Consider the following 22,740-nt stretch of genomic DNA (forward strand, 5'->3'; position numbering starts at 1 on the left):
TGCATCACTAAAGAGGCTAAGGATGGAGTTATCATTTTTCTTCCAGATTAAGCCAAGATCTCTGGTTAAAGAAGGATAGAATTTAAAACATGTAAGGCATCAGGATAAAAGATTCTTGAGTCTCTAGCAAGTTTAACTATTTCCTGTTGTCTTAGTCCCTTACAGCACAACACACAGTGACTTCTCTTGGTTATGTATCTTGCTCCTTCATGACATTGGGAACATGAGTGATATGGGCACTCATTCACCCTGGCTGCTCCCTTAAAAGTCAATATTGATTTGGAAATAGACTGAGAAATGTTATGCCCATGCCCTTAGTGAAGCATGTTAAATTCACAAAGAGCAAATGGCAAAATTCTGATAAAACCAGAAGACTGTCCTCATTTTCATTACATTTTCAGGGTGGAGAGAGACTAAAAGAAAGTTTCTAGTATATTCTGTTGAATCAAGTCCTGTAGTATAAATCAAGGTTCTTAATGATGTTTCAGACCTTAAAATAGGTGAAGAAATCCAGATGTGGGCACTTGAGGGGATGGCTCTCATTTCTCCTTTCCCTTTGGGTCACAGTTAGCAGTTTGCTCCCTGGTCTTTGACCATTACAAGGAGAAGGAGCTTTCTTCTCACATCGAATCTTCTCTGAGTTTTTCCAAACCAAGAAGAGGGCCACAGAAGGGTAGCATATTAGGAAGCACTTCCTTTCTCACTGTTTGGACAAAGAAGGCCTTTTGAAAATTCAGCTTGGCTCAGTGGATGGAGTGTCAATCCCAGACTGAAGGGTCCCGGGTTTGATTACAGTCAAGGGCACGTACTTTATTTGCAGGCTCCATCACTGGCCCTTGTCGGGACGTCGGGTGGGGTGGGGGCAGGAAGGGGGCAACCGATTGTAGTTTCTCTCGGTCTCTCCCCCTCCCTTCTACTCTCTTAAAAAAAAAAAAATCAATGGAAAAAATGTCCTTGGGTGAGGATTAACAAAAAAAGAAAGAAAATACAGGATCAGATGATATTGGGCTATTCATACCACCTCCGCATCTCAGTGCTTGTCTAAGGACCTGCTTCCTCCTCCCACAGGAGGAAAACCCTGAGCAGCCTGTTCAACTAGAAAATCGATGACTGATAGACTCTTAGTTGCTGGACTGGGCTTTGTAAACAAAATCTGCCTTTGGAAGAGAATGAGGAAGCCAGGGTATTTGAGTTAGCTCAGCTCGTAGAATTAAAATAATTGGCCTTAAATGAATACACTTGCTTTTTTTATTACTTTGGGTTTTTTGTTGTTGTTGTTGTTTTTATGTGAAGGGCTTTAACCAAGTGTTGTTGTAGGCAGCCTACAGTTGTTGAATACTATTTTGTTCACTGCTCTATTATCCTAAGCTAGTGGTTCTCAACCTTCCTAATACCGCAACCCTTTAATACAGTTCCTCATGTTGTGGTGACCCCCAATTTCATTGTTACAAATTGAACATAATTAAAGCATAGTGATTAATCACAAAACAATATGTAATTATATATGTGTTTTCCGATGGTCTTAGGCGACCCCTGTGAAAGGGTCATTCGACCCCCAAAGGGGTTGCGATCCACAGGTTGAGAACCGCTGTCTAAGCACTTTATAATTATGAACTGATTTAATTTTCAAAACATTATGAGGCAGATAATAGATGAAGAAACTGAGGCAGATTGGTAACTTGCCCAAGGACACATTGGAGCCAAGATTCAAATGTAGGCACTTTTTCTCCAAAGCCCATTCTTTAAGGACCACACAGTTTATAATTATTCTCATATGCAGTAGTTAATATCTACCCTTGAGTTACAGGAAGATGGAAAGCAGAGTCAGTGTTGCAGTTTTTCAGAGTATTATATCTTTGTCATCAGTTAGGGACTAACCTGCCTTTTCTTTTCTAGTGCTGAGGAATGTAAACAAGTTTGCTGGGCCTTGCGAGACTTCACCAGGTTGTTTCGATAGCTTACACTCCTGCACTGTGCCTGTCACCCAGGTGAGTAGTATATAGTTCCCAGGTTTTCTCTGGCTGTCAGGAGTGCTTGGGGTGGACATAGGTGTGTTTTTTCTTTTGTTTGTTTGTTTGTTTGTTTGTTTGTTTGAATCCTCTCCTGAGGATATGTTTTTATGGATTTGAGAGAGAGAGAAAGGGAGAGACAGACAGACATTGATGCGAGAAAAAAAACATAGATCAGCTGCCTCCTGCACACATCCTGACTGGAGATTGAACCCGCAACCTGGGTGTGTGCCCTGACCAGAAATCAAATCCACGACCCTTTAGTGTACGGGATGGCTCTCCAACCAACTGAGCCACCCTGGCCAGGGCTGGACAAACGTTTTATTGCCCATCTTTGGACTAATACTAGCTAGAGTCAGGGAAGACCTAACAATTCAACACTTCTGGGCAGCGGGGAAATGCAGGCTCCTGATTTCCTTGGGCCAGGGTAGCAGATAATTGTCAGTTACTTTGGATGCCATTTCACCCCCATAAGAAAGTGACTGTTGTAGAATATCTCAAAAAAATGTTCCTCCCCTCTTCTCCTCACAGACACTTCTAGGATTGTAAATGTGTATAGCTAACAAACAAATAAGTATTTTTAACCTGGCTACTTTGATGAAAACACTGCTGACCTAAACTTTACCATAATAAATGATATTACTCCTAAACCTGACCTTTCAGATTTAATGAGCAAAGTTGCTTGTTATCACTTTTGCAGTTTGAATACTGAAATGCCAGGTTTTGATTGAGTCAGGAGATCTGCCATCTCTGTCTTCCTCCTGATCATCAGTTTTCTCTTTGTGCTTCCTGAATCAAATCAAGAAGCTGAGCTGAGGAAAGAAACGACGGGGTAGTGGGATGTAGGTGCCAGTTTCTTGACTGAGAGAAGAAAGGCAACTCTCCTCTAAACCCATGCTTTGACGTCTTAAGCAGAATTTATTCTTCCAGGAGTCAGTCCTCCATGCCTGTACAGCACTCGCTGGGGGTTTGTGATTAAATGCATTAGTGGGTGAAGGTGCCATTCTACAATGCCTCACCACACCAGAAATCATTTTTATGCTTTGGTTCTTTAAGGAGTAGTGATATCACTTGCGATTCTTAGGTTTTGCAGTATCTATAAAAGCTAACATTGATACGCATTGCTTATACAGCTGTGAAAGTTCATAGCTAACATTCATGGAGCCCTTACTATGTATCAGGTACTATTCTAAGTGCTTTATATGTAGTGTTTTTTGTTCTTTTTTGTTGTTGTTGTTGTTGTTGTTGTTAATCCTCACCCAAGATACTTTTCCATTGAATTCTTAGAAAGAGTAGAAAGAGGGGGCGGGGGGGTGGTGCTGGACAGAGAGAGAGAAACATCGATGTGAGAGAAGCACATCGATTGGTTGCTTCCCATATGCACATCAACCAGGGCCTAGGGATCAAGCCTGCAACCAAGGTATGTGTCCTTGACCAGAATCAAACCCGGAACCCTTCAATCTAAGGGCCCACGCTCTATCCACTGAGCCAAACCGGCGAGGGCTATATGTATTAACTAAGATAATTCTCATAAGTTCCCTGGGTTAGTTACTGTTATTATTCCCATTTTACAAATGAGGAAATTGAAGTTGCAAGATGTCAGGTCAGTAATTGATAGGGCCACAATTCAAATATAGATATTTGGGTGCCAGAGTCCTCACTTTTAACCACTCTACTTAATATTTTACAGTAGTATCCTTTCTAGGGAGTCCAAATCATTGTTTTTTAAACTTATTTTAGCAGGCAAAGCCTTCTTTTAAAATAAAATCTTAGCCCGGCATCAACCCATGAACCAGGAGGTCACAGTTCGATTCCCAGTCAGGGCACATGCCTGGGTTGCAGGCTCGATCCTCAGTAGGGGGTGTGCAGGAGGCAGCCAATCAGTGATTCTCTCTCATCATTGATGTTTCTATCCCTCTCTCCCTCTCCCTTCCTCTCTCTGAAATCAGTAATATCAATCAATCCATCTTACATGAAACCCCAATATTTAATAGACTGAAGTGGAGATTTCTGATTGGTTTGGAGTTGGCATCCTGGACCTACTGGCTCACCTTTACCCTCTCTCCCGCCCCTCCCCTTCAACTTCCTTTTTTTTACTGAGTTCTTATGACAGGCCAGAATGAGGTACCTGAGCAAGTATAGAAACTTCTGCTTGACTTTATAAAATGCTCACTATCTCCTGGACCACAAGTATTGACTATCTTCTCTCTTTTATAGGAATGTCTTTTTTAATTAGAAGACAAGAAGAAAATAAAAACCAGACTGTGTCCCACAATCAGAAACCTCCATTGTGGCAGAGGGGCCTTTACCGCCACCAGGGCGTCCCACCAGACAGGGAGAGACTCCAGCCCTCTGAGGCCATCCTGAGGAGTTCCTGTTTGGGGATGTGAGGGAAAATCAGCACCGTTTCTAAAAAGATGGCTGCAACCTGTCCGGCGTGGTGGGAGGGGAGCTGGTTTCCTGGTGAACTTGTTTCTAAAAGGAAAAATAATTTTTAAGGAATAAAAAAGGAAAACTAAGCTGAAACCAGAACTGAAACATCCTCCTGGTAGCATATGACACGCACACATACATACACGTACCTACACACACATGCTACCACGCACATGCCACCACACGTGCATATACAGAAAAGTAAAGGTACAAACTTTCTGTGAAACAAAAACAGTTACTTGGGGAAAATGGGAATTCGAATGAACTATTTAGCTGCAATTGGAAGACAAGGGTCACGATCACCTCTTACGGTTTTTTATTGTTTTGTCCTCTTTTTCTCTCTCCCATCCCTTCTTTCTCATTTCCCCTTCTCTTTTAATGAAAGTGAGTAGAAATTTTTTCCATCCTCCCCAACTGTTGCTTACCACCTTTATAGAGTTGTTAGGACAGGGAGGAGTAAGCAAGGAGCCTTTTCTATTTTATATCATGGTCACATCAGTGATACTAGGACCTGCCAGGGCCAAATTCATGTATATCCCAACTCGCTAACTCCACTTCCAATCCGCATTGGGTTATCAGCCATGAAGAAAAGAGCCAAAATTGGGGTGAGTGAGATATAAGTGTATATTCTAAGTTTTAGGGTTTTTATTGTTGTTGTTGTTTTAGTTAATGTTTCACCCATAGACATGAGGAAACAAAAGAGGGTGGGAGTATGGAAAAAGTGTTTACAGGGCTAAACTGTATTTTACTAAAAATGTGGAACTTACTTGACTTCATGGGGATGAGGTAGGAGCAGGAAGCCCAAAGCAGATCTTAATGTTCTAAAGGAGTTGCAGCCCCACACAGGCATTACATACGAGGGCACTGTTCTGTCTGGTGTTGTAGCCATCTCAAGAACAAATCAGCAACAGAAAAAAAAGAAAAGAAAAATAAATTTTTAAAATTTAATTAGTGTTTGTTTTCACTTCCTTTCACTGCCTCATAGTTCTGAAATGGTACAGCTAGACCACTTACGTAAACCGTCTTAGTTGTTATCTGGTAGTCTGGGGATGGAGTTTAAAGGGCAGGCCCCTGTCTTCAGTGCCACAAACCCTTCATATTTCAGGAGAGTGACTCATCCTACATCTTCTAGTTCTGAAATCAGTAACAATCAACGATAGTGAACCTATTCACTCCCAAAAGTTTCCTCATGCCTCTTCTCCCACATGCCCAAGTAGCCACTGGTCCGCTTTCTGTCATTGTAGATTAGTTTGCCTTTTCTTGAGTTTTTTAAAAATGGGAGCATACAGTGTGTTACAGTAAATTGGGGTCTGAGCTAATGATCTTGACTGCAGAGCTGCATCTAGTATCTGAAATCAGTGAAACTGTCCAGCATAACATCAGCGGGACTCGGAGTTTACCCTCGAAAGAGGCATTGTTGGAAGGGGAGTGGAAAACTTGAATGTGAAACAGTGTTTGGAGTGAGATTATCAAATTCTGGAGATCAGCACAATACCCCAGCCAGTCTTCTCATTTTCTGGGTAAACAAAACTTTTGAAGCCTGGTCCAATCCTAGATCCTTGCAACAGCCAGTTGACTTCTGTTTAAGGAATTCAGCTTTTATGACAAGAAGTTGTGTCTGGGACTGAAGAAAACATATGGAAGTCTCAGTACAACTCTCCAGCCACTGAAAAATAGCATGTGGCATGCATATCCTAGTTAATGCAGAGAACATCCCCACAGGTAGAGCTTTGGAAACCAGAGCTCTCATCTCATTAACAGGGTCAAGGCCTCACTGTGTACTGTCTTACAGATTGTTTCAGAGTAGTTCTTACAAATAGTCATTACTTTTTGGTGTGGCAAGGATACCCACACAGATTTTAATTTCAAAAGGAACTGTTTGGGATCAGGTACCCAATGTAGACATTGTGTTCCTGTATGACATTGTCTAGTGGAAGAACTAGAGTCTTGCATCTGAACTTAAGTCAGAAAGTCCCCATATAATTGTTCCCTCATTTCCACAATTGGCTTAACCAAGATATTTTAGTCATGATTATGTGAAACATATCCATTGGGGCTATTCCCAGCAAGATTATACAAAGAAAATGACTTTAAATGTTTAAAAAATACATATTTGTATTGATTGCAGAGAGGAAGGGAGAGAGAGAGAAACATCGATGAGAATCATTGGTTGGCTGCACACCCCTTCCTGGGGACCGAGCCCACAACCTGGGCATGTGCCCTTGACCAGAATCGAACCTGGGACCCTTCAGTCTGCAGGCCGATACCCTCTCCACTGAGCCAAACCAGTCAGGGCAATAACGTAATTTTTATGTACCTGTTCTAGAAAGTTCAATACTGAGAGTGTAGGGTAAATAAGATAAAGGAACTTGAGTTTTTGAACAGCATCAACACCTCATAAATGCAACATACGTGTCCACCTTGTGTGGCCCTGGCTTAACTGAATCATTTTGCAAAAATGAAAGCCAAAATTCAGAGAAATTAAAAATCCAATATTATGAAACAGTATGCCTGATTTTTTTTAGATACATTATCAGCAAATGAGAAAGTTGTTTCCAAGAACAGTTCTCTGATTGGAAACTCCATCAATATCCTCTCCTGCTCTGAATACTGAAAAGTTCTTTATGTCAATGAAGAGCTGTATTAGAGGCAGGAGTCTTGAATTAAAAGGGACTATTTTGTTGGATACAAGGATGAACATTGTCAGGGAAACTACTGGGTGCTAGAGGAATGTGTTCATCCCCAAGGTCATGAACATCAGTGTACTGTGGATCCCAACTTAAACACTAGCAGAGGCCACTGGCACAGTCAGGCCACTACCAAGCAGAACCCCTAGCGTAGCTAGGAGCAGTGAAATCCAACAGCATCGTCCTGCCTTTAACCCCTGGAATGGGTAATGCCTGTCACTTCTTTTGGGTAGTGTTCATGCACAACTGGCTACTACATCACAGATCTATGTAAAATGATAGCCACGTGTGCTGTTTCTGGTTTTGCTTTTATTTTTTAAGAAGTCAAAACGTAAGTAGAGCCCAGGGGAGATTTTCAGCAGCCACGAGTTGCCTGCAGTATTGAAGTCCACCAGTGGTCGCCCTAGTGCAGATCTTCTAATCTCCCATAATTCATCTGTTCAGTCTCCCTGCTCCACCATTTACTAAGGGCTGCAAACAAAGGCCTTTGGGACAAGGCAGTGAAAAGTGAAGCAGGCTCAGAGAGGACCACTGAACTGTGGGACATTCCCATCTAAAGTTCCAGCTGATTCTTGCTGCTAGGGAATGTGAGATAGTGTTTCTAGAGAAGCTGGAAATCAGATATGTAACATCTAATTTTAAAGTGTTGACAACTAATTTCAATCTAAAGGGGAAATAGAGCTGCACAGGCCAGTGAGGAGAAAGGTGGCTGAAAAATAAGACTAGAGACAAAAAAGGAACTGTATGTAAGCACTGTTCTCTAGTTGGTAAAGTTTCTTTTCTTTTTTTTTAATTTATCTACATCAATGGTTTATTTGAAATAGTTTTAAAACTATGCAGAGTCTTTTCTTGCATCAAATGAGGACTCAAAAGGGGGGAGGGGAAAAAAGGCATCTGTCAGTTTGAAAGTCACAGTTTATCTTTCTATAATTAGTTTAGGAGAAAAATGAAGAACCCACTGATAGCAGGAAGAAGCAAGAGTCTTCTAGGTTCAGTCATTTGATGAGATAATCAGTTACTGTGCATTTCCATTGTTTTTCCATGGCAGAACATACCGCAGAGACTTGGGAACGCGCATGCCTGAAGCCAGGTTACTCTTATGTTCCATAACTATGTTGCTTGCAGGGCTGTTCTTGCCACAGTAGTTGGCTGTGCTCCAGACAAATAGGGTGCTGGTCTGTTCCCACAAATCTTTATCCCAGTCTTCATCACAAGGAGGGCACTGCCATGTGCTCTCAACCAGAGTCTCTTGTCCAAGGTTCCTGGTTTGGTTGACAATGTCTTGCTCTATACAACTTTTGTCATCACAGCTTGAAATATGATGACTGATTTCGGTCTGAGGAACCTGATGGCGAGCATTGAAGGGACAAGTAGCCAATTTGTTTGCGACATCAGGATGATTCTTTCTGCACTTGATAAGATGATAAGGAAACCTGCAGGCTCTGATCTGGAGGTTTTTATCATAGGGACATTGTAATAGCTTTTCAGGGTCCAGGGAATCGATGTAAGTTTCTTCCATGTTGGAAATGAAGGAGCCGAATCCAAGTGCTGAGTCAAGACGCGCTCTCCACACAGTTGCCTCCACTCCGCGCCCTAGCAACGCTCCCTTCCCTCTAGTTGGTAAAGTTTCTTAAAGAGCCTTGAGTTTAACGATTTTGAAACCTCTTTACATATGTGCAGTATGAAAAAGGGGCTGTGAGAAGTAGGGAGTCCCTGCTGCACACCAGTCCCCCAGCCCAGGGTTTCAGAGCTGGGAAGAGAAGTCCCCATAACTTTGGACTGTAAAAACCAGTAGGGGATGCCCTGGCTGGTTTGACTCAGTGGATAGAGCGTTGGCCTGCCAACTGAAGGGTCCTGGGTTCAATTCCAGTCAAGGGCACATGCCCAGGTTGCGGGCTCCATTCCCAGTAGGGAGCGTGCAGGAGGCAGCCAATCAATGATTCTCATCATTGATGTTTCTATCTATCCCTCTCCCTTCCTCTCTGAAATTAATAAAAATATATTTTTAAAAAACAGTGGGGATTGTGGCTGAGTGACACAGAGGATGCTGGAGTCCCAGGTGTTCCTCTTAAAGGGCCCCTGCACGCACTTACACAGTCTTGCCTCCTCTGAGCTCCAGTGCCAGGTGGTGGCTTTGGGGGAATCCAGGGATATATGGGGAGGAATGTGTTCATTGGGGACTGACTGGCATCAGGGCAGGAACTTGGGGGCAGCTTTCTCCCAGATAGGGGTGCTCACAGAGGTCATTGTTCATGTGCTGGGACCTCCCCCATTGCAGAGTTAACTGACAGCCATATCTGAGTTTCCATCAGCATGGCCCACACTGTTTACTCCGCCCTGGTGATTCCCTGAGACCCTGCCCCATCCAATTTGCAGCCCCACCCAAGCTGTTTATAGCTGTTTTTCCATATGAATGGCCTGTCCTGGCTCAGGCTTCAGACTGTTAAAATCTCTTAAACAAGCAGCAGCTGGAGTCAGCATGCCCCAAACCTATCAACAAAAGGCCCAAGACCCAGCACTAGCACCAGTCTGCCTTGCTTCACAGCTGGGCCTGGCCAGGGCACTTCCTAGCCCAATACAAGTAGCCATCTGCAGATCTCTGGTGGCCCCAGGCAGTGGCTGATTTTGCATCTCTTGGGAGGCCCCAGAGCCAGTGCACCCAGTGGACAGCTTCAGATTACAACTGATTATACCAGATTACAACTCTAAGTATCTACAATCGATATGCTCAAGGAGCAGACTCAGTGAGCACCAAAGCCCCACTGAAGCAAGTCCTGCTCCTGTGTCTCTTGCACAGCAGCTCTTCCATTGTAGACACAGCTGGTCCTCACAGCCAACTGGCCTGGAGTTCAATTCCTCCCAGTGGTGCCAACAGCAGTCAAGGCTCAACTGTAAGACTGTGCACACAGCCCACACAGGGGCACACCTAGAGTGCCCAGGTCAGGTGACTGGCGAGACTGAGTCACTGGGCCCTACAGGACCCCTAATACACAAGGCCATGCTACCAATTCCAGGAGACATAACAGCTCTATCTAATACATAGAAACAAACACAGGGAAGTAGCCAAAATGCAGAAACAAAGAAACATTACAAATGAAAGAAATGGAAGCAAGTAAACTACTATGACACAGAGTTCAAAACAATGGTTATAAGGTTACTCAAGGATCTTAATGAGAGCGTCAAGGGACTCGGTGAGATTTTCAAGGATCTTAGAATATCAAAGACATGAAAAAGGACCAGTTAGAAATTAAACATACACTAACTGAAATAAAGAATAATTTACAGCCGAAACCGGTTTGGCTCAGTGGATAGAGCGTCGGCCTGCGGACTCAAGGGTCCCGGGTTCGATTCCGGTCAAGGGCATGTACCTGGGTTGCGGGCACATCCCCAGTGGGGGATGTGCAGGAGGCAGCTGATCGATGTTTCTCTCTCATCGATGTTTCTAGCTCTCTATCTGTCTCCCTTCCTCTCTGTGAAAGGTCAATGAAATATATTTTTAAAAAAAAGAAAAAAAGAATAATTTACAGGGATTCAACAGTAGAGTAGTGTATTCTGAGAATCAAATCAATGATTTGGAATATGAGGAAGTAAAAAACACCCAATCAGAATAGCAAAAAGAAAAAGGAATCCAAAAATATGAAGATAGTATAAGGAGCCTTTGGGACAACTTCAAATGTACCAACATTCACATTATGGGGGTGCCAGAAGGAGAAGAGAGAGCAAGATATTGAAAACCTATTTGAAGGAATAATGACAAAAAACGTCCCCTACCTGGTGGAAGAAATAGACTTACAAGTCCAGGAAGCCCAGAGTCCCAAACAAGAGGAACCCAAAGAGACCCACACCAAGACACATCATAATTAAAATGCAAAACATTAAAGACAAATAGAGAATCTTAAAAGCAGTGAGAGAAAAGCAGTTAGTTACCTACAAGGGAGCACCCAGACGACTGTCAGCTGATTTCTCAACAGAAACTTTGCAGGCCAGAAGGGAGTGGCAAGAAATATTCAGTGATGAATAGTGAGGACCTACAACCAAGATCACTCTACCCAGCAAAGCTATCATTTAGAATTGAAGGTCAGGTAGAGCTTCACAGACAAGAAAAAGTTAAAGGAGTTCATCACCACCAAACCAGTATTACATGAAATGTTGAAAGATATTCTTTAAGAAGGTAAGAAAAAATAAAAATAAAAAGGGAAGAAGAAGAAATTATAAAAAATATGAACAATAAAATGGCAATAAATACATATCTATCAACAATTGAAAATAAAAATAAACGAACAAGAAATCTAATGATCAAAATAAACTAATAAATAACATAGGATCAGAAGCATGGAAACATGGAACAGACTGACGAATCTCAGAGGGAAGGAGATTGGGGGGTAGGAAGAGAATAACCGAAGATCTTGTATGCACATATGCATTACCTACAGACACAGACAATAGGGTGGTGAAGGCCCGAGGTGAGTCAGGAATCAGGTGGAAGAGGGCAATGAGGAAAAAAGGGGGACATCTGTAATGCTCTCAACAATAGAGATTTTAAAAAAGAGAGAGAGAAAAGTCTGCACAGGCCATGTAACCATATATAGATGCTCACCTCAGCCTTGCTCATAAGAAGTGGCACTGAGATACTATTTCTCACTTGTCAGGTTGGCAAAAATCCAAAAATGCAATATAGTCTGTTGGCGAGCCTGGGAAAATAGGCACACTGATAGATTGATCAGGATTTTGCCAATATCTGGCAAAATTATATCCATTTATGCTTTGGCCCAGAAATTCCATTTCTGGGGCTCCATCTGAAAGATACACTGGCAAAAATATGAAAAGATGTAAGTAAATACAAGCCTATTAACTGTAGCATGATGTATAATAACTAAAGATAGAAACAACTCAAATACCCACTAATAGAAAGTAAAAACAAAAATCTACATCTAGTTGAGCCTCTAGAATCCAGAATGTAGGCCAAAGTACCAATTTACAGGAAATATCAGTACAGGAGACAAAATATGTTAGCAACGCAACAGAGATGCAGTCAGCGGCATCTAGGCAAAAGCAAAATGCAGAACAAACACTGCAGTTTCTTCCACAAATTGCAAGGGAATAAAATCTTACATTTTAAACAACAGATAGTTGATAAAAAATTAATTTTTCCAGTTATATTTTTGTTTTAGAACATCCTTGTCTTTTAGAAATATATTCTATTTACACTCGAAATGTTATGTGTAGCAATTGCCTCAAAATAATCTCAGTGGCGGTGTGGATGGGAGTTTAGGGGAGAAGGACTATGAATTGATAATTGTTGAAGCTACTACATGAGGATTCCATACCGTTCTCCCTACTTTCACAGATGTTTAAAATCTTCCATAACAAAAAGATCAACAACAACAACAAAATTGTTCAGGCCAGAAAATTACATGTATGAGCCAGATTCACACCCTGAGCTACCAATTTGCATGCATTGTCCTAATATATTTAACTGTGTATGAATATACATGGGGAGGATGTAATGGTCCTACGTGTAGCTGAAATACCAGCCTTTTTTCACCATTTCTTATGGGAAAAATTGATTTGGACAGGATTTTAAATTCCGCACACATTTGAAAATCCACACCCCTGCCTTAGCCAGCTTCCGCCTGGAAAGCCGCCAGCTGGTGAGTGTTTATGGAGGCCCCACTGACTCATCCACCTGGAAGGCAGGCCCTCCCAGTGTCAGTGGCCCTGAGACAGAGGGCGGGGGGGGGGGGGGGGGGGGACAGCTGGCAGCAGAAAGGGGGTCTGTTAGAACAGCATGGAAGCAGTGGAACTGGAAAAAGTAAAGAATAGCCAAGTCTGTTTTTAATATTTATTAATCCAAAAATACATAAAATTCCACTTTCTACCCCAGGTTCTTGGACTCTCAAGAAAGGAGGTAGCTGCCAGCCTTAAGTATCTGGTATAATACCTAAGTGCTCATATCTGTCTCAGGAAGGAGAAAGATCAGGAAGCGAGGCTCAAACTAGGGAACCCCCAAATCAGGCCCAGGCCCTGCCGAGGCCCTGCCAGGGGGACCTGGCACAGAGCATGAGGCTTTCTGTCAGAGGGAATGGGGCACTCGGGGGCAATTTCCTCTGTACTGTGAGGCCCTGGGCGTTGGGGAGGTCCTTCCCTGCTCACTGGTGTTGATGGCTGAATTCCCCCAGAGCTAGCAGAGGAGAGGCGAGGAGAGGCGTGTCCAGAAGCAAAACTGGCTTCCGGCTTCCCTCAGCTTCTACCCAGAGAACCTGGAACTAGAACCTGGAACTCGGGCCTCTCTTCCCTCTCCTTCTTGGCCCAAATCCACTTCCAGGAGAGCCAGAGATAGGACCCTGCAGCCAGGCAGGTGCCCACTGGGGCTGTCACACCTCCATGTCAGTCCACATAGCCTCCCAGGAAGCCTGTTTCAGTCACTCTCTGCAGCCTCACTGCATGCCAACCGGGTGCATCGGCCAGGGCTCGTGGCCCGCAGGAGGGGCCTGGGCCACAGGCTGCAGCTGCTGCTGGGACTGCCAGATGTGATGGAGCTCCTTGAACTGCTCCACCATGTGGTCTTTGAGGTCTGGGTTGGAGATCTGTAGCCGGATGCTATCGGCCGACCAGGAAAGCTCCCCTGAGAACATCTCCAGCAACAACCTAGCTGCTATGGGCACCACCTGGGCAGCAAAGAGAACAGGGAGAACCCAATGGGGCTGTCAGACCTAGTTGTGCACGAGCACAACCACCAGGGGGCGGGTGGTGGACTGCAGCCACCGGGAAGGAGGGGCACCAAATTTTACTTCCAGCAGCCCTGGGCCTAGATTGCTTCTGGTTGCTGAGTTCACACAGCCCAGAGAGCCCTGAGCCCCCACTGTGGGGCAAGGGCTTGTCTCAGGACTCCCCGGTATTCAAGCCAGAGCAGAGCTGGGGGTTGGGAGAGGATGGTATACCTGTACAGTGATGAGCTTCTTCTCTCGGGGTTTGTGGTCCGGCCACTCCTCCCCAAAGCAGAAGAAGATCTCAAATGGTGGTGGGGTGTTGGTCTGACCCTTCTGGAACATGATGAGCTCTGCAGTAAGAACGAGACCCTCAGTCAGAGGCAAGAACCCTGCCCCTGGATGAGCGGAGGCCGGGAGGAACTGGATAGGGGGGCCTCACCATTGAGAAAATGCTCCAGGCTGAAGAGTTTGGTCCTGACCTCCCGCTGGATGGGGTTGGGGTGCGAGCCGTGGGCCGAGGCGCAGGGCCCACTCCAGAACACCTTGCACTGGCACAGGCGGATGGCATACAGGTCCTGGCCTTGCAGCTGGAGGATGAGCCCGCGGTCCAGGAAATCCAGCAGCTGGTTCGTGTAGAAGCGCTGCTTGTCGCTGGGGATGTCCTCGGGGCTGGGGAAGCGCACTTGCTCCAGGCTCACGGGGCCGAAGAGCTCCACCTGGTCCTGGGTGGCCTGCAGCTGGCTGTAGAAGAGCCGGCAGCCGTGTGGGTTGCTGATGGTGAGGGCGCGGGGCGGCCGCCCCCGGTACTGGAACTTGATCTCCAGGTCGGTAACTGTGGGCAGAGGGGCAGGACCACCCGCTGTGAGCCCTGCCCTCCCCACTCTGCAGCCGCTCACTGACTTCCTCTGCTCAGCTGCTAGTCCTCTTGTCATCTCTCCCACTCATTCCCCCACCCAAGGAGGGACTGGCATGGGCATCCTTTTCTTCACCATCCTCCAACCTCTTGGCAAAGCAACCCCCAGCACCGCTTTACCCGGCCCAGCCCACCAGTCCCTGGGTTCTTACGAGGCAGCATGTGGGGACTGATCAGCAGGTCGGGCAGGAGTTGTTCGCCTGCGGGCGGCAGGCTGGCAGCCAGGGGCCCGGGCGGCAGGCTGGGCGGGACCTCTGGGAGAAGGTCTCCAAAGGCAGCAGAGTCAGCAGGGGCAGGGCCCAGGTGGCTGGGGTCTGGAGCAGGGGGGCCCAGCACCACAGGTGGCTGGAGAGTGGGTGGCCACTTAGCATCTTCTTTGGGTAAAGGATAGGGTGCCACGGGGGCGCCAGGCTGCACTGCTTCTACAGAGGGAGGGGGGACAGAGCTCTGGGGCCAATTCTAGGAACTGCCTCCCAGGCCCACTCTTCCCAGCCTGGGCCTCCCCCCACCGCACCTTCAGCCCCCCCAGGTTCTCCTCATACTAGGCCCCCAACCACACCACCTCCCGGCCCCACCTGTGAGGCTCAGGCCTGGTAACATCCTCTGGAGCTGAAGTGAAGACACAGGCAAAGGAGGAGGGAAGAGGCCAGAGAGACAAGGGGGGACAGGTTATTACATTGATCTGATGCTGAAGAAATAACACATGAGAACCACAAGGCCTTTCCCCAGGCTTCGGCTTAGCGGAGGCCAGGCCCTGCCTCCAGTCCCAGTCCTGCTGCCCAGGGAGGCCAGTGAGTCCTCGCGCCTCCGTTTCCGCACCTGCCTTCTGAACAGGCGGAGTAGCTACCAAGCCCGGCCTGCTGTGAGGGTCAGTCAGCCAACAACGCCCAGGGCGGTAAGGTGGTGACTTTGTTTCTATGCTCAGGTCCCAGGGAGAAACTCAGAGTAGAGCTGCGGGAAGAGCAGGCTCCCAGAGGAATGGGCTGCTGGGCCGAGGAGCAGAGGAGAACCGAGAGCGCCCCCTCCAGGCTCTCCCCGGCAGGGCAGGCAGACCCTGGGAGAATGACCTGCTCACCTCTTCCTCTTCCTCATCCTCCTCCTCTCCTGCGCCACAAATGTAATCCTCAGTGGGCTGTGACTCTGCAGACGGGAGAGAAAAGAAAGACAGGAAGGGAGTCGGTGGGGGAGGAGAAGGAAGGCCCCGGGGCCTCATGTGGCAGCTCCTGCTGTGGCTTCTCCCCTGCCCAGAGCTGCCCAGTGAGGTGAAGAGCCGCCAAGCCTTCAGGAATCAGTAGGGGCCTCCCTGACCCCATGGCACTCAGCTCCTGGGCCACCGAGAGCCAAGAACAAGGGCTGGCTGAGGAGGCAGACTGCGGCCCAGGCCCGTGCCAAGCCATTCCTGGCCCCGCAAAAGGCCCATCCCAGGTGACTCCTGGAAGGCCTGGCTGTTAGGACCTAGCAGCACGTGCCTGACCACTGCAGCGTGGAAGGCCTGGGCTCTCGTGCACAGCCCTGGAGGCGGCCCGCACAGGGCCGGGCCCCTTACCTGCGGGAGTGGGGCCGTTGGAGCAGACCTCGTAGATCTTGTAGGGCTGAGGTGGCATGTCCCGGGGCCCGTCATAGATGAGGCGGAAGTCACGGCTCTTGTTAAGGGCACAGCGCAGGTTGGCCTTCCACTTGGCCGGGTCAGCCTCGTCCACCCCCTCCGTGTACTTCCCCGTCTCCTTGGCCCAGGCCTGCGGCAGGAAGAGAAGACAGGCACTGATAGAGAACCTCGGCCCTCACCAAAGCCTAGCCCCTCCTGGCTGATGGGAGTTGTGGTCTGCAAGGTGGGAGAGAGGACGCCGGGTCCTTTGAAAGGCGTTACATTCACTGCTCCTGGAGGGTGACAGGCACAGTCTCCAAGGAGGATGGTGTGACGTGCTGGATGAGAGCATGGGGTCTGGGTGTGGGTGTGGGTTGGGGTCCAGAAACTGCCACCCACCAGCTGTATGCCAGGGGCCTGTCATTTTGTCTTTCTTAGCTTTGGTCTCCCCACTGTAGTACCTACTTCACAGGGTGGCCCATAAAGCTCTCCGAACTAACTGTGTCTGTGCTTGGATAGGCTCTGTGCACTTGAATTGTGGGTATCATTATTCTGGAGGATTACAAATGTTTCTACCCTTTAATCCAACCATTGAGCTACTGGGAATTTATCCTACAGCCACACAAGCGTCCACACAAAATTCTGCACATTCAAGCTTATTCATTGCAACACTGTTTGTAAAAGCGAAAGACCCAAAATAACCTAAATGCCCGTCAATGGGGACTGGTTAAATTAACTATGGAAGACTGGGAAGCAAGGGGGCAAAGGACGAAGCTTTTGATTTACTGACATGTTGTGGTCTCCAAGAAATATGAGGTGCAGGAGAGTATGCATGTACCTCTCTCATTCTGCAAAAGTTGGGGGAAGGATAAGGACATATTTTTGTCCTTATGCACAAAAATCTCTCAAGGAGGACAAACAAGAAACTGATACTAACTGCCTCTCGGGAGGGCGTGGGTGGCTGGAGTCGGTGGGAGGGAGACCATTTCACACTATTCAAAATGGGAAATGGATTTGAAAAGAACCTTGAAAAGGTCTGGCCGGTGTGGCTTGTTGGTTGGATGTTATCCGTTGCATCCAAAGGTCTCATTCTGCTTCAGGGCACAGGCCCGGGTTGAGGGCTCGATCCTTGGTAGGGAGCATGCGGGAGGCAGCCGATCTTGATGTTTTCATCTCACATCGATGTTTCTCTCTCTCTCCCTCTCCCTTCATCTCTCTCTTTCTCTCTCTAAAAATCAATTTTTAAAAATCTTAAAAAATAAAAATGTTCCCAGGCCTTCCACCCAGAGTTGCTGATACACTTGGCCTGAGATTCAAAAAATAACCTTGAAAAGGTAAATATCAAGTGCAAGGACTAAAAAATATATATCCAGCTTTAAAAATAAACATTCTCTTTGACCCAGCAATTTTTAACTCTGGGAGCTAACCCCAAAGAAAATCATTTAAGATGTGCAAACGGGTAAGAGTTTAGAGCAGCGGTTCTCAACCGTGGCTGCACATTAGAATCACCTGGGAATCTTTTTAAAATCCTGATTTCTGGGCCTCGTCCTCCGGAAATTCTGTTTCTTTGTTACTAATGTTGTGGCCTCATCCCATAACAAAGAAACAGAATTTCCAGAGGATGAGGCCCAGAAATCAGGATTTTAAAAAGATTCCCAGGTGATTCTAATGTGCAGCCAAGGTTTGAGAACCACTGGTTTATAGGATGTGCCTGGCAATGTGGTCTTCGACACTGAAACACTAAAAGCAATCCAAAGTGTCCAAAAACTGGGACTGGGTGGCTAACCCGTGCTAGACCCCTCCAATGGAACCTGCAGCAGTCACTGGTGTTGAGTGAAAAAATGCAGGTTACAAAACAATATGTAGTTTGATTCTACATTTGCATTTCATAGATGCATTTGTGCAGAAAACAAAATGCAAGCAAAACATAGTCACAGTAGTCACCTCAAGGTGTTAAAAATCACACTGCTGCCTGCTGTCTTCGGGTGTGTGTACACCAGACAAGCACACTGCGTGTGTGCGCATGTGTAATGAGAATGAGACGAGAACAAAGGGGAGGAGGAGGAGGAAGGCCTTCTGCGGGCCCATCAGTCCCCACCTTGCATTGGGGATCAGGTTAGAAAAGCTGTACCCTGTGGTTATGCCTGTGTCCCCTGAGTCTGGGCCCGGGGTCACCTGCAGCAAGACAACTGGATGAGTGGCCAGTTTGAGTTGGAATGGGGGGTCCTCTTCTGGGGGAGGGGGCTTCCTCAGAGGCCCAGGCAGTCCCCTGTCCAGGGCTTACCTTGAAGATGGTGTTATCTCCTTCCTGGCTGGGGCCGTGCCTAGTGGCATGGCGCCAGGGGATGGAGAAGAATTTCCTTTCGCCATTGACCCATTGGAGCCCTGGGTACTGGCAACTGTTCACCTGGGCCACCAGCCAGGGCTTCAGCCGCACACGGCGGGGCGGCGGGGCGGCCCCCAGGGCAGGCTGGTTCATGGCAAAGGGGTCTGCAGGAGAAAGACAGAGGGGTCAGCAGATTTGCCGCTGGCTACTCCTTTGGCAGAGGGGGGGGGGCACTCCAGGGGCCCAGCCACGGCGTTAGGACTTTCCCTTCCTCCCAGCACTGGGGGCTGGAGTCTCTCCAGTACATCCAGCTGCTCAAAGCCAGTTCCCTTTCCAACCATCAGCTTTCTCGTCACAGGGCCCCTGCACCTGCGCTGTGTTTGGGGAGAAGGGAAGGCGGGGGGTGACGCTGTAGTGGATGTCCCACCCAGACGCCCTCTACCAGATAGGGCATCGCTTCCCCAGCTGTCAGGAGGCTGGCACAGCAGGAGGCTCAGAGCTGCCCATCTCGGAACCTGCCCTCCTTGGCTCACTCCAGGCTGGCCCGCTCCTCCCCTCAGGAGACAGCTGTGGCCAGTGAGTGACGGACACACAGGGACAAAAGGCTTCAGGTGGAGCAAGTGGGTGCTCCTGTGTGCGCACCCCAGGGCCCAGGGGCAGGCTGCAGCCAGCCTCCAGCTGATTCCACATCCCTGCGTAGCATTCTCCGTGCCCCGCCCTGCCCCCTCCCTCCCCTCCTCCTCACTAAACTGCCTTCTAGGAAACCTGGCCCAAGAACAAGGTAGACCTGAGAACGGAGGGATGACTTCCACACCCAGTCCTCAGAGCTTCCTTTCTCCCTCAGTTTCCCTCTGGGATCAAGCTTCCCCCACCTGGACTTCTTGAGCGAAGTCCCATCAGCACACTCAGTCTCCCTCCTGCATCACCAGACTTAGGTCCCATCCTTGTAAAGCCATCAACTTCCTAGACTGAGGCCTCCCCTCTGAGCCACGCATTCTTCCAGCAATTGGTGAGCACTGAACGCCTGCCAGACCCATGCTGCCCAGAGCCGTGGGGACTACACAGGTGAGGTCTAACGGCTGCCCACTGGGAGCCAGTGCCACCTCCCCAGGCCAGTCTCTGCCTCCCACCCCCTCTGATATAAGAGAGTGAGACCAGACCCCAGTGGAAGGCTGCGGGACTCGGGGGGGGGGGGGCGTCTGGGGGGCTCTGACAGAGGCAAGGGTCCAAGGCGGCCAATCAGGGAAGGAATTGCTGAAGGAAATGGGTTATCGGGGCTGGTGCAGCGAACACTGTGGGTGGGGATGAGAGCTATCCTTAATATCTGAGGTAACACCATGCACAAAGGGACTAGGGTTTGAGTCAACACCAGGACAGCCTCAGGTTGGAGAATTTTCCAACAGCTAAAGCCATCCAACCGAGGCCGGGCTGCTGCCTGGGGGTACTCAAGCCGGGTAGGCTTCCTGGCCTGCCCGGGTGGGTGGGAGGCTGGCTCCTCTCTGTTGTTCCACGTCTGCTTTGGCCTTGAGCACTGAGCCTAAGTTTCCCCTGAAATTCCCTGCCTCGTACCTTTTGGGTTGTAGCTGTGAAGTGCCACCTCTTGCTAAGAGGTCTCCATCTGCAGGCTGCTCCTCAGAGCAGGGCCCAGCTCCAGGCTGGGCCGGGGAGGGTGGGAGAGCTTCCAGCCCTGCCCCCAGGCCTCCGAAGACGGGTGGCTCAGTTCCCCTTTCTGTACCAGCCTCCACCCAGCACCAGGGGAAATGAAAGTGGCCAGACCGGACAACTCAGAAACCTGACTCACTGGGAGCTGGGGGAGGAAAGGATGTGGAGAGAGATTCTCAGGGGGTCCCCCAGACCAAATTCTCAGTCTCTTACCCCATAGCCCACCCCCAGCCCCCAACCTCCAACCCCCAGGTCTGCTGGTGGTCATTGTACATTTTGTGTGGTTCACAGCATTGGGTCACCTCCCCCCAAGGTCTTGGTCCTAAGGTAGAGGAGCAACTGTCATAGGTGGCAGGCAATTCCGATTAAGTGAGGTGGACAGAGGAGAGCTCTGTTCCCTGAAGACACCCACATCTGGTGGCCCTCAACTGTGCCGGGGGGGGGGGGGTGCAGCTGGGAGAGCAGAAAGGGTAGGAGGAAGTCGGGGTGCGTCTCACTCCTGGCCCTGCCCAGCACTGCTGTTCAATGCAAAGGTTTGGGAATGATCTCTGGCCTCATGTCAGAGAGGCACAGGCAGGGGCTGTGCAAAGGGGCTCCCACAAGAAGCAGCAGAACCAAGGAAGGGTCTGTGCAGCCTCCACCGGAGGGTCAGCCAGGTCAGCCAGGTGCGCCAGGACCAAGCTCAGGGTCAGCTTCCCAAGGACGCTTCCTCCTGCTGCCGGAGGCTCGCTTCGGCCTCATTCTGACCATCCTAACGCCAGGAGTTCTGAATTTCAATCTTTGTGCTTCATTCCCCCCCCCCCATAGACACAGTTGCCCACATTTCCCAGGGAACCCCAGAAGCTACAGGGCAGCCCTCAGAAGGTCCACCCAGTGCTGGGGGAGGACTTGACCTTCCCTCCGAGGGCAGCGCTGGCCAGGCTCCTGCCTGCAAAGTGGGAAAGGATGGCAATGCCTGCATCTGCTTCTGTGGAAACGCCAAAGAGGTGTGGGCTGCTCAGGACCCAAGGGAGCCCCCATGAGTGAAGCATCTAGCTGGGCAGCCGGAGCCCCTCTGTGGTGGAGGAGGCCCCACAACTCACACCAGGGCCCTGAAGTCCCAGGAGCCACCCCGTGAGGCGCCTGGAACACCGTGGGCACCAGGGACCCCAGGGAAGAAGGCACCTCAGCCCCAGACAGTGGGCAGAGCAGCAAACCCCCTGCCGCCTCCCGAGTGCGATGCACATTTGTGTCCGCAAACCCCACATCAAGCTCAGAGGGAAGCGGGAGTGGGGTGGTCCCTGAACCAGCGAGACCCTAAAGCCCGGCCCTCCGGGTGGGTTGACCACACCAGGAGACAAGTGGGAGGGGGAGGGGAGGGGCTGGGGGCAGCAGACGCGGGCCTCCCAGCAGCTCGGTGGGGCAAGGCCGAGGCGCAGGGGGAAACCCCTAGGTGGGGCCTTAGATAAGAAAGGGTGTTTTCCGTTTTCCCAGAGCCTCCCCGGACTTGTGGGGGGCCCTAGCGCCCCGGGCCGATAGTTCTGGGGGAGGCTGGGGACTGTGCCTCTGGCCCGCCTGCCCCTCGCAAAGGACCGTAGCTTCCTCTGTCGGCCCGCAGCGTCCCTGCTGCTCCTGGCCAGGTCCCCTCGGGGCCGCGGGAGGCCGGCCAGACCCTGCGCGTGGGGCTGCGCGGCTGGGGCGGCCCCGGCGGATTGCCCGGGGCTGCCTCGGGGCAGCTGGCTCTCGGTCGGTCTCCGCCGCTGCTCCGGCGGGTGCGGAGGAGGCTAGGAAAGTCCCCGCACCCCCGCCCGGCTCCGGGGTCCCGGAAACCCCCGCGCGGGGGCCGGCGCACTGGCCTCTTTCCTCCACTTTGAGCCTCCTGATTGCTCGGTTTGAAGTTCGAGGGAAGGACGCAAAGACACGAGCCCAAGAAGTATTGCGCCCGCGGTTCTCAGCCGGGAGGGTCAGCGCCCCCTTTTCTGAGCCGCGAGTCCAAGGACGGCGCCCCCACCCGACACCATCTTCCCACGCTCTCCGCCCGAATGCCTGCCATTGCTCCCAAGATCCTGGGAACATAAGCCCTCGACACCCCATCCTCTTACCCGGAAGGGGAGAGAGCACAGACACGGGGAGTCGGGGCTCGCCCCAACAGGGTCAAGGCCAGACGCCTGCCGGGCGCCTGGGGCTCCCCGTCCGTCCCTGGTGAAGCGGATCGGAGGGGGAGACCCGCAGAGCTGGCGCCTCCCGCAGCGGTGCCGGCCCCGCCTCCCGGCCGCCGGGCTCCCCACTCTGCCGCCGGGCTCCCCGGGCGCCTGCGGGGCGAAAGGCTGCCAGTGCGGGGCACCCCGTGCCGATCGGGGCGAGGGAGGCACCGTGAGGCCGCCAGACTCGCGGGGCGCGCCCTGCACTAGGCGCCCACCGAGGCTCGAGCGCGCA

General features: G+C 49.8%; 2 protein-coding genes and 1 pseudogene across 3 annotated transcripts in view; 1 reads left to right on the forward strand and 2 right to left on the reverse strand.

Annotated features, from left to right (window-relative positions):
* The window catches only part of TNPO3 (transportin 3), a 99,757-nt gene extending 95,222 nt beyond the window's left edge, over positions 1-4,535 (forward strand). The window contains exons 20-21 of the mRNA XM_023753546.1: positions 1,897-1,988; positions 4,227-4,535. Of these exons, the coding sequence (XP_023609314.1) occupies positions 1,897-1,957 (61 nt within the window). The 3' untranslated portion in view covers positions 1,958-1,988; positions 4,227-4,535. The remainder of the gene's footprint in view (positions 1-1,896; positions 1,989-4,226) is intronic.
* A 3,428-nt stretch (positions 4,536-7,963) lies between these two features.
* On the reverse strand, positions 7,964-8,913 carry LOC102425650 (annotated as a pseudogene).
* Positions 8,914-13,393: 4,480 nt separating this feature from the next.
* IRF5 (interferon regulatory factor 5) overlaps positions 13,394-22,740 on the reverse strand; it is a 10,239-nt gene continuing 892 nt past the window's right edge. For both annotated transcript variants that reach the window (XM_014455496.2, XM_006088375.3), the window contains exons 2-9: positions 18,622-18,827; positions 16,299-16,488; positions 15,828-15,892; positions 15,328-15,361; positions 14,905-15,174; positions 14,279-14,671; positions 14,071-14,189; positions 13,394-13,797 (exon numbers count right to left, since the gene is read on the reverse strand). In XM_014455496.2, coding sequence (XP_014310982.1) covers positions 13,567-13,797; positions 14,071-14,189; positions 14,279-14,671; positions 14,905-15,174; positions 15,328-15,361; positions 15,828-15,892; positions 16,299-16,488; positions 18,622-18,827 — 1,508 coding nt within the window. In that variant the 3' untranslated portion in view covers positions 13,394-13,566. The remainder of the gene's footprint in view (positions 13,798-14,070; positions 14,190-14,278; positions 14,672-14,904; positions 15,175-15,327; positions 15,362-15,827; positions 15,893-16,298; positions 16,489-18,621; positions 18,828-22,740) is intronic.

Source organism: Myotis lucifugus, unplaced genomic scaffold, assembly GCF_000147115.1.
Source record: "Myotis lucifugus unplaced genomic scaffold, Myoluc2.0 scaffold_46, whole genome shotgun sequence".
Lineage (NCBI taxonomy): Eukaryota > Metazoa > Chordata > Mammalia > Chiroptera > Vespertilionidae > Myotis > Myotis lucifugus.